The sequence below is a fragment of the Aspergillus ruber genome, assembly GCF_000600275.1.
Source record: "Aspergillus ruber CBS 135680 unplaced genomic scaffold scaffold00003, whole genome shotgun sequence".
Classification (NCBI taxonomy): Eukaryota; Fungi; Ascomycota; class Eurotiomycetes; order Eurotiales; family Aspergillaceae; genus Aspergillus; species Aspergillus ruber.
The window spans coordinates 175,524-186,416 of record NW_024467299.1 but is presented as its reverse complement, the minus strand read 5'-3'; the positions used below and the strand labels follow the sequence as shown (position 1 = coordinate 186,416).

General features: G+C 48.2%; 4 protein-coding genes across 4 annotated transcripts; 2 read left to right on the top strand and 2 right to left on the bottom strand.

Annotated features, from left to right (window-relative positions):
• Positions 1-651: 651 nt before the first annotated feature.
• On the bottom strand, positions 652-1,568 carry EURHEDRAFT_512620 (V-type proton ATPase proteolipid subunit; the record flags this gene model as incomplete). Its single annotated transcript, XM_040786082.1, has 6 exons — positions 652-694; positions 744-829; positions 886-1,149; positions 1,211-1,293; positions 1,431-1,452; positions 1,521-1,568. 6 exons carry the CDS (start codon positions 1,566-1,568, stop codon positions 652-654), a joined length of 546 nt encoding a protein of 181 aa, XP_040642048.1.
• A 1,157-nt stretch (positions 1,569-2,725) lies between these two features.
• On the top strand, positions 2,726-6,514 carry rom2 (putative Rho guanyl nucleotide exchange factor (Rom2); the record flags this gene model as incomplete). Its single annotated transcript, XM_040779946.1, has 4 exons — positions 2,726-5,396; positions 5,451-5,881; positions 5,944-6,375; positions 6,434-6,514. 4 exons carry the CDS (start codon positions 2,726-2,728, stop codon positions 6,512-6,514), a joined length of 3,615 nt encoding a protein of 1,204 aa, XP_040642047.1.
• Positions 6,515-7,457: 943 nt separating this feature from the next.
• On the bottom strand, positions 7,458-9,297 carry aspA (putative septin AspA). The gene is made up of 6 exons (XM_040780890.1): positions 9,165-9,297; positions 8,949-9,018; positions 8,755-8,871; positions 8,610-8,697; positions 7,945-8,547; positions 7,458-7,875 (listed from the first exon to the last, which is right to left on the bottom strand). The coding sequence occupies exons 1-6, from the start codon at positions 9,183-9,185 to the stop codon at positions 7,632-7,634; spliced, it is 1,143 nt and encodes a 380-aa protein (XP_040642046.1). The 5' UTR covers positions 9,186-9,297; the 3' UTR covers positions 7,458-7,631.
• Positions 9,298-9,908: 611 nt separating this feature from the next.
• EURHEDRAFT_408689 (uncharacterized protein) lies at positions 9,909-10,624 on the top strand. Its single transcript, XM_040780889.1, has one exon. The coding sequence runs from the start codon at positions 9,996-9,998 to the stop codon at positions 10,410-10,412; it is 417 nt and encodes a 138-aa protein (XP_040642045.1). The 5' UTR covers positions 9,909-9,995; the 3' UTR covers positions 10,413-10,624.
• Positions 10,625-10,893: the final 269 nt, after the last annotated feature.

The window sequence follows — 10,893 nt, the reverse complement described above, 5'->3', positions numbered from 1 at the left end:
GGGGGGGGGGGGGGGGGGGGGGATAAATGAGGACCTGCTCCGCCATCAGAGCTGGCCGGCGATAATACAGGGGAATGATGACATTACTACTACCCCCAGTGGGGCAGGGGCAGCAGCTGTCCTCGGTATATACTTAGTAGTAAGGATAGTCACTACGAGATCTACCCGACTTTTCCCTCATCTTACATTTATTGCTTTTATGGTACAAAGCACCTCTAGTATCATCATGTCGTCTGAAAACGAGTATGCGATACTGCGAATTATTGTTATCATCTGAATCGTTCGGGTGTTACCATGGTATAAATATACAACTGCATCGCAAAAGGTCCAGACAAAGTAATCCTCATGTCGCATGAAAAAGAGCCATGACAAGCCGGTGGCAAAGGTACATTATCTTGCGTCAAAACAATGCTTGATGGAACTCATCCGATCCTCCGTTGGCACCCGAGCTAGTAGACCGGATCCCTGTCTTTATGATGATGACCATTACCAGTACCAGGGTCTGGAAGCTTAATATAGTACGAGACCGGAGAATGTCAATATCCGGCCGACAAGTACATGATACATGGTCCATTTTCACGATAATCGAACAATAGAACAAGACAGAATGATGAATGAGAGCAACCGATCATTTGATATGGTAGGTGCAATTTAAGGCTTGCTCTTCGAGTTCAAAATCAGACCGACAATCAAACTGTTCTCCGTCAGCATACGAACTAGCTTTCGTTATCCATGATACATACCCGTAGAGACCTAGAACTTCGCCAAAAATCAAGATAAGAATCATTCCAACGTAAACCCGGGATTGTTGCATATACGCGCGAACACCCTGAGATATTCGTTAGAAACATGCATAAGATGCGCGTTATATACACAGCTGCTTACCGCGTCTCCGACAATTCCAATGGTATATCCTGCGGCCACACCCGCAAGACCAACCGACAGTCCCGATGCGAGGTGCATGAATGATCTGTATATCCTGTTATTATTATCCCTAGCCCCTGAGACATATTCGTATGGCAAAACGTACGTATACAAGCTGGTGGGTGGTGTTGTTCCTATCGGTGGGGACATATCTCCTGCGATGAGAACCGCGATGACGAGGCCGTAAACTGCGATAATACCGGACATGACGACGGGAATCAGAGACTGTCTCCAGTCAGCACACCAGTACAGCCGTATTTGATCGACATTGTGGATAGGCTCATGCCTTCATAATCAGATCCGGTCTGAACGTCCCAACGCCCGAAATACCAATACCGGCCTTAGCTGTCCCATATGCTGCTCCCATTGCTGTATACCGTGTAAGTCATTTTACCATCCTGCTAATCGTGATATTGAGTTTCTAGTGAGAAAACATACACCCGAAAATCATCTTCGAGCGATGGTCAGCGAAACAGTCGTCACCCGGTACGCACGTTACGGAATACTCACTGCAGATGCAATTCCCGCCTAACGTAGCTATTAGACCAACATTCACAAGTAGGTATCGTGAAACGAACGCGCTTAAGGTCACTTACAAAGGAGAAGAAAGGCGCGAACTTTGGGGTGTACTCGCTGGTTGACATGGTGCCGATTTCAAACAGGGGCGGTTAGAAAGGGGGCAAAAGAAAGAAGAAACTGCAAATAGAAAAGCCCAAGCACGTATAAAGCAATCCAGAGAAAGAAGAAACAGAAAGCGAAATAATAGCCCAGTGTAGTAGAGACGTCGAAGGGAGTCGGAGCTGGTACGTAGAGTGTCTGATGCAGAAGACCAAGTTGCTCCGTCCGGGCCACCGTAGCGAAGACTATCCGGCCTGACACCCAACAAACCCCCGTGCCGGTCCTCCACCACCAACAGTTCTTACTCCTATCATCACCTCCTCAACCTCCCATCGACATCTCCATACCATCACTACCACGATACTCTGCATCTTCAGTGCCATCTCTACGCCAAGGCAACGCCCGTTTCTAGACGACTAACGACCTGTCGACACCCCCGTCTTCCGTCCGTCGTTTATTACTTACTCCTCAAGTCTCCCTCCTGCTCAGTTCTCCCATATTTCTCCCTTCCCCTCTCAACTCCCCCCCGCAATACTCAACTCAGTTTAATACTACTTTCTCCTCTGCCGCTATCTTCCTCTTATCTGAAAAGAGTCTCTTGGTTTTCTCAACTTCGCTCCGGCTCCCTGCTGGACAGTTTTCTCCGCCCGCCCCCGGATCCGAATTGCCCCCCGTGGAGGATGGTGAGGTTATGAACTGATAGGAGCCCGGTTTGCGATTGCGCTCAAAGGCTCCTAGCGCACTTCGGTCGTTTAAAATAATATCGCGTACGCGATTTCAGCGTCCGATTGTCAGGCTAGGAATTTGGCCTTCTCAGAGTTCGGATTCATTTGAGGCATGAGATACTGAAAAAGAGATTTTTGTCCCTCTTTCTCTTCTTCTTTTTTCTCTTCTCATTTTCTCTTGCATTTCTTTTCTTGTATCAAGAATTCCTTATTATCTTTTGGCTGGTCTATACGTCAAAGTTTGTGGAGCATCGTTATTCTTCAATTTTTTTTCTCTTCGCTCTCCTTCCTCCACGATTTTGAACGACTCCCGCGACGCTCTTGCACGCTCTCTACGACCAGTTCCGATACCCTTTCCTTTGCTTCGTATTGGTTCGCTGATTGAATTCTGTCGTTGGTTTGTCTTGTGATTTTTTGAACCCTAAAAAGGGAAAGCAAAGAAAGGACTATCATAAGCTATGGCGGATTTAGGGGGACAACAGGGCCGGAACTACCGGCCCTACGGCCATCCCTCTAACTTCCAGCGAGATGCTGCATTTTCAGAAATCTTTGGTGGAGCACCGCCACCGGGACGTTCGCAGACTATGACTTCGCAAACCCCCCAATTTTCTCAAGATCGAGCTCACACCATGTCATCTCATGTGCCACATCCCCAGATGCAAAGGGCCCCGCCGCAACCTACACGCCAGATGCAGAATGGCTATCCGCCAGCTTCCTCCAATGGGTACTACCAAGCATACCCCGGAAACGCTGCGCAACCTTCACCGCAGAATCTTCCCCGGCCGTACCCAGGACGATTTGCCTATCCACAGCCTCAACGTTTGGATTCGAGGCCGACTCCAGGTTCCCAATACCAGGATATGAAGGTGCCCGGTCGGCCGATGCCTCCCCCGGCCATGAATTCTGACTCTTACCGGTCACGCTCGATGGCAAGGATGGGTGGGCCCCCAGTTTATGGACCGCCTCCCAGTAGCTTTAATCATACTTCTGCCACCGCTTTTCGCCAACAACCTTACCACCCTGCCGCTCCGATGACTGCGCAAGGCCGGGTTGTTCCAGAAAGACATGGAAATGAACGCGCTATGTCGATGACCTCGTATACGGCCGATAGGGATCAGTCACTCACTACGAGTACTGGACGTGTGATTCCGACCAGAAGGAATCCGTCCGGACCAGCTCCTCCTCCCCCGATGAAGCAAGAACCAGAGCAGGTCAATGCACAGTACAACACAAATATCAAATCCCGAACACCAAGCGACGCCTCGACGAACTCCCGCTCCATGTCTATGGCCTCCACCACCATGTCAGTGGCGTCGACTGTTGTCCCCGATCGGACGATGAGCATACAAAGCCAGTCGCAGCCCAAACACAACGGCTCAACAATTACCCATGCCACAAGTACTTCACGTCGTAGCAAAGTACCCTTGGTCTACCCGGCCCTTCTCTCCCGGGTCGCGGATATCTTTCGGGAGAAGATCGCGCTTGGTGAACGGCAGAAGAACGGATTGTCCTATCAGAATGCCTTTAGCGGTGCCGAGGCAGTGGATATGATTGGTTACATCGTCAAGACAAATGATCGGAACTTGGCTCTTTTGCTGGGTCGAGCACTCGATGCGCAGAAGTTCTTCCATGATGTGACGTACGACCATCGTCTCCGGGATACTACTGGCGAGCTTTATCAATTCAAAGAAACCATGGGAGAGGAAGCCCCTAGTTCCGATGTGAACGGAGTTTTCACTCTTTTGACCGAGTGCTATTCACCAACGTGCACGCGCGAAACCTTATGCTACTCGATAGCATGCCCCCGAAGATTGGAGCAGCAGGCCCGATTGAATATCAAACCTCAGCCAGGATTGCGCACATCTGCCTCCAAGGGCAGCTTGCATGGTGATGATGACAACGACGACCAGAAACTGTGGATCAACATGGTTCCGAAAGAGGTGTCGGACTCTATCGACGATAAACAGAAGAAGCGCCAAGAGATTATTTTCGAACTCATGTACACGGAACGTGACTTTGTCAAGGACTTGGAATACTTGCGAGACTTCTGGATGCGGCCATTGCGTTCTGCGGGCAACGCCAATCTTTCTCCAATTCCAGAGCATCGACGAGAGAAATTTATCCGTACAGTGTTTGGAAACTGCTTGGAAGTCCTTAAGGTCAATAGTGCTCTGTGTGAGGCTCTAAATATGCGGCAAAAAGAAAGCCATATTGTGCATACTGTCGGCGACGTTTTCCTTCAACATGTGCCGAACTTTGAACCTTTCATCAAGTATGGTTCCAACCAACTTTACGGAAAATACGAATTTGAGAAAGAGAAGGCGTCAAATCCGGCCTTTGCACGATTTGTGGAGGAAACGGAACGTCTCAAGGAGTCTCGCAAATTGGAGCTGAATGGTTACTTGACTAAGCCCACCACCCGTCTAGCACGGTATCCACTGCTCCTCGAATCGGTTTTAAAGAGCACACGCGATGATAACCAGGACAAGCAAGATATTCCCCAAGCTATCAAAATTATCAAGGATTTCTTGTCCCGTGTCAATACCGAGAGTGGAAGAGCAGAGAATCATTTCAACCTCGTGCAGCTCGACTCATCCTTGAAGTTCAATCCTGGTGACTATGTCGATTTGAAGCTCACAGAGGAGAATCGCCAGATGCTCACGAAGATGGCGTTCAAGAAGACACCAACCGATAGCTCGGAGGTTACTGCGTATCTCTTTGACCACGCGGTGTTGCTAGTCAGGATCAAGGTGGTCAATAAGCGCGAAGAGTATCGAGTCTACAGGAAACCTATTCCTCTGGAGCTCTTGGTGATCGCGCAAATGGATGAAGTGATTCCAAGGGTTGGAATCTCGAAACGCCCCTCGTCCAGTCTGCTTTCCAACAAGGCTGCTGTCAATCCTCCGTCAACGAAAGACGGGCTTCCTATCACGTTTAGGCACCTTGGTAAGGGTGGCTATGAGCAGACACTGTATGCTACGTCGCCAACTCAAAGAAGGAAATTCATCGAGATGGTGGAAGAACAACAACGGAAGCTCAGAGAGCGAAACAGTAACTTCTACAACAAGACTGTGCTGTGTGAGCACTTCTTTACATCTGTCAACCGAGTGAATTGTCTTGTTCCAGTCGGTGAGTTGTCTTTCTTTTCTTGTTGTACGGAAGCTTACATTTCTGCTTTTTCAGACGGTGGTCGGAAATTGGTCTACGGTACAGACAGTGGCATTTACCTTTCAGATCGTTGGCCAAAGGACAAGTCCGCAAAACCAAGGAAGGTGCTAGATGTCAGTCAGGTTACTCAGATCGATACCCTGGAGGAATATCAGCTTCTTCTGGTTTTGGCAAACAAGACACTCTCGTCTTTCCCGCTGGAGACTCTTGAAGTGGTGGAAGGTCAAAACACCTTGTCCAAGAGGCCCAAGAAAATCCAGGGCCATGCCAACTTCTTCAAAGCCGGCATAGGTCTTGGTCGCCATCTAGTATGCTCTGTTAAGACTTCTGCTCTGTCGACAACCATCAAGGTCTATGAGCCGATGGACAATCTCGCCAAAGGAAAGAAGAAGTCCGCTGTTAGTAAGATGTTCCAGAGTGGACAGGACACACTCAAGCCGTTCAAGGTTCGTATATTCTTCGTCTTTTTCTATTTTTAATGATATCACTAATACAATGTGTCCATCAGGAATATTACATCCCAGCTGAATCGTCCTCGATACATTTCCTGCGCTCGACGCTGTGTGTTGGCTGTGCTCGTGGCTTCGAAGTCGTCAGTCTCGAAACCACCGAGACCCAATCCCTGCTCGATCAAGCCGATACTTCGCTTGATTTTGTTGCAAAGAAAGAGAACGTGAAGCCGATCCACATCGAACGAATGAACGGAGAGTTCCTTCTAAACTACAGCGACTTCTCATTCTTTGTCAATCGCAATGGCTGGCGCGCTAGACCTGACTGGAGGATTTCTTGGGAGGGTAATCCCAACGCATTCGCGCTTTCTTATCCCTACATCCTTGCTTTTGAGCCCAACTTCATTGAGATCAGACACATCGAGACGAGTGAACTGATCCACATAATGACGGGCAAAAACATTCGCATGTTGCATTCCTCAACGAGAGAGGTGAGTTTCGGAACTCCCATGGCGGAAAAAAACACACGCATTGCTAACTTGCTCTCAGATTCTCTACGCCTACGAAGACGAAACCGGGGAGGACGTGGTCGCCAGTTTGGATTTCTGGAGCAAGGCACCACAGAACTAGGTCGGTCACTCGCCATGAATATGGAAGGTTATCGTCATCTTCCCCCAATTTGTGTTTCCATACATACACCAAACAACCCTTTTTCACCATTGCACTTAGGGAGAGTGAGTCTTGTCATTTTCTGGGACTACATTTTACTTTTCCCCTCTATCTTCTTTTCTACCTCTTCCTTTTTTATTTCTTGACCTGTCACACATCTCTTTTTAATACCTCCATTTCTTCGATCTGTACTGGGTTATCTTGATTCATTTGCCCACTTCTTCTGTGTACAATGAAGCGAAAATACCACATGTTTATTCTTGTTCTTATATCTTTTTGCTTTTTTGTTTTACATCTGATTTCCTCTATATTGTTGGCTCGTATAATGCTTGTTTTTATTTTCTTGTCCTTTTCTCATTTCGGCATGGTTACTGCCATCTGTCTAATCCAGGCTCTGTCTTGACGACGTTGATATGTAAACATAGATACTGCTTTTTGGTCTATGGCGATTTGAAAATAGATGTAGATGGGACTTTTCTTCATTGAATACTACTATCAACTAGGAAGACATAGGATAATAATAGAGACACAAAAGATAGATGAAGAGGGAATCTTGCTGCGCTGCTTCAATTGGAACAGGTGCCATGACAGAACAAAACACAAAACAGAAAAGGGGAAAAAGGAAAAAGAAAACCGAATGAGAGATTTATGCAGAAAATAACTGCTTCCGGTTGTCAACAATTAAAAGGATGTTATCTGACCCCAAGCATGGCAACACGGGCGCTGTAAAAACAAGAAACGAATCTCCACGCGAAGGAAAAGAAGAACGACCAAGGAAGGAATCGAGAGTAAGAACTGGTGCAACATCCACATCGTTATGACCTGCTCAATCCTCCTACAGGAGTCGAGGTCAAGGGACCGAACGAGTGCTGCATTTGGTTTCCCCCTCTTCAATAAAGGTAAGAAAAAAAAAAAAAAAAAAAGCTATTAACGTGAATAAACGGTCAATATTATCCCCATAGAGTAATTACTACCTTTGTGCCCCAGATTTCCATTACGTTGGCACAAGATGATGTTAAAACCCGCGAAGCCGTGTCTCATTTCAGAACAAACGCCAGTTGGTTCGATAGGGTCTGGTTTAAGCCTCTCCACTGGCACCGTCGGCCTGACCTTGGCTTGATTCGCGTGCCATGCGAGCCTCGATCTCCCGGAGTTGGCTCTCACGAGCCAGGAGCTCCTGTCGCTTCTCAGCGATCTCGCGCTGCACCTTAAGTTCAATGTCGCGGAGCTTCTCCTCCTCACGCCGGAGCTGTTCTTCCTTAAGGCGCACAGATTGAGATGCGAGGTCCTCGGGGTTCATCGAAGAATCTTGGGTTCTACTACTGTTATAGACATCGTTAGTTTTCAATACGAAGAGAAATGACACAAGGAATGGAAGGGGGTCAACGTACGGAGTAGTGCCATCAACGCTCTTGCTGAGCTTCTCCGTACGGTAGTTTTCGTAGAGGAAGTCGTGGGTGATCTCCTTGAGGTCGGCGAGGTGACTGTGGAGCAAGGCACTTCGAATAGCCAAGAAATCCGAGTGCCGTGGGTTCTCAACTTCGACAACACCCCAAGGGTACTGCCTGGCGCGCACTTTCCGGTTGTCGATCTCCACAAAGTCTTCCGAACCGACGATAGCGAACGGCATCAATCCACGCAATTCCGCGTTCTCCTCCACGGTGTCCTCGTCATCCTCCTCGATATCGTAAGGGAAGTTGTAGACAGGAATACGGTAATGTTCGATGTCTTCCATAATCAGTTTCTTGGACTCAGCCAATTCAGCGGGAGTGAGAGAATCGGCCTTTCCGATGACAGGAATGACGTTAACACGGGGCGAAAGGCGCTTCATCAGCTCGATATCGAGTTCACGGAGACCATGGCCAGTTGGTGTGATGAAGTACAAGAGGACGTGCACACGGTTGTCCCGGAAGCGGGGGTTACGCTTAATCCGCGATTCTTCGGCCAGGATGTCGTCGTATTGGCGTTCGAGGTATCCGACAATCTCACCAAAGCTAATAAAAAGGTCAGTCCTGTTGTCAAGTCATGGTTTGGGGTAAGCCGTGGATCCACATGCCTTGCTTCGTTGTCAATCTGGTCACCGAATCCCGGGGTATCAACAATGGTAAGAGAGATTCGGGTGCCCTCATCATCCAATTCGAGTTCTTGGTCTCCCAATTAGCACCATGGTGACAAAGGACGTGTGGAAACGCAAATCTTACCAACTGTGACGGGCTTGATGCGGACTCCTTCCTCGATATGGGCGTTGGCAGCATCGTCGGCATCTTTCGATTCCAGCACTTGCTGTCCACAGAGTGTGTTGACGAAAGTGGTGCGTCCTAGAGCAAAGTAGAAAAAGTAGATTGTCAGTAGCATGCCATTTGGCAGATATGGGAATAGCGCGGGCATGACATACCTGTTCCGCTGGCACCGCAGACCATCAGACAGAACTGGATTCCCTTCTTGACATTCTTCTTGCGACGAAGCTTTATCTGAAATCAGAACGAGTTCAAAACATAACAAAAAGCTCATCAGCTGCGACGTGTTCGAGAGTACGGAAGCATTGAACAAAAAGCCGCAATTGCCCATAGCTCAGTCAAACACCACAACTAAAACAAAGAACAAGACATACCGCGTTCAAGGCCGACGACATGGTGGGCTCTGATAGACGAGGAGGTTTAACAACGGGAAATCAATGGATAAGGGTGGAATTGAGAAATTGAGCCTCTTCCGGTTGGACGAAGAGCGGAAGCGAAAGAGGGGGGGTGAGAGGGGGGAAGACGTCGAGGTGAGCGAAGGGGAAGGAAAGAAAGAACGGCAACAGAGAGAAGGAGAGAGAGAGAGCTCCCCTGAGACTGAAGCTGCGTATATAATCAAAGTCAAAGAAAAGGGAATACAGAGAGAAGGAGAGAAAGAAAGAAAGAGGAAGACAGAGCGATGGTGCAGGTGGTGGTTGAGGTCCGATTAGGGGTGATTTCCCAGGCTGTTTCCCCCTTTCCCTCCGACCAATGAGAGATGTCGCTGCTTTTCTCCAGATGGAAAGGACCAGGCCTGTAATTTTGCCATACAATGGCACGTATCATATGGTAATCAGAAGCTCTACCACAGCTACCCACAGCGCTTGGAGCACAGGTGTAGAAGAGATCAATGCTTTTGTATATTTCCTCTTTATCTCAATGTCTATATGAAAATTCATCATTATGGGTGCACTATATTCTGTTTTTGTACTCCATACTCTGTATGCTGCCATCGACCATTGTACCCCAATAATACATGACGATACGGTACGGTAATCCTTGTACTCAGGGGTTCCTCTTCCAAGTGGGTCGTTGCGGGCCGCCGTAGTGAATTGTATCCAGAACTCTCGCCGGACATTATTTTTCTTCCTCAATATGGTCCGCTCTCGGCCAAGTGAGGGCGTTCAATAATCACTCGCCATGCTGAATAGCCTGATGCTTACTGAATGCCTTGTTACATATCAGGCTACATGTCATCTACCGCCAGAGCCCGCATTATTCCCGCCAAACGTCCTCTCCTGCCTCCGAAGTCTTCCCAATCGTCCGTCCGTCTGAATCCCAGCTCCAAACCGGCCGATATCCAGATCCGAGAACCTGCCTTCTCAGAGAACGATAATGTTCAAGAAGACCAGCAAGAAAGAAGTCGCCCGGTGATTGTCGAATGCGACTTCTCCAAAGCCCCGCAGCCACTTCTGGATCCGGATATTTGGAGTAGGATGCGGAAACAGGCCCAAGAATCAACTCAAGGACGGGAGGATGGATTTTCCGGTGATATAGAGGAATGTGAGAGGAAAAGAGAAAGAGAAGCAGAGTATGGATGGCTTGCCATCCAAGGCAGAGCGGCTAGAAGGAAGAAGGGATGATCATTTCTGTCTGCTGAGGCGTATTGATTGGATCTCACATATGATGTTATGACAGATACTTGGGTCTACTTGGATACGATCAGTCAGCCACCATGATGGAGCAGTGTAAATGGGTTGGCATGGGCATTATACGACTGCGTTAGCATGGCCTACATAGGCATGAGAGATTTAAGATAAAAATAAATGCATTGAAGATTCTTGGATAGCTCATCATTGGGGTAATAAAGCTCCATGCATTGCGGAGAGTATCAGTGCACATCGGCCTTAAGGCATAAAGACAATGTAAATGGATCCCCGTCTAACCAAATATGGACTAGCTCCTCTTGCCCCGGAGTTAAGGCGGAGTTCCGGAGCGGACATCCATCATATCGCTTTCTCCTTGGTGGTTGTCCATGTCCTGGATTCTACAAGCATAAGTAGTTCGATGAAGAGAGATTTCATCCAACATAAGCCTCTGCACTCGTACTGTTTGCACTTGTTT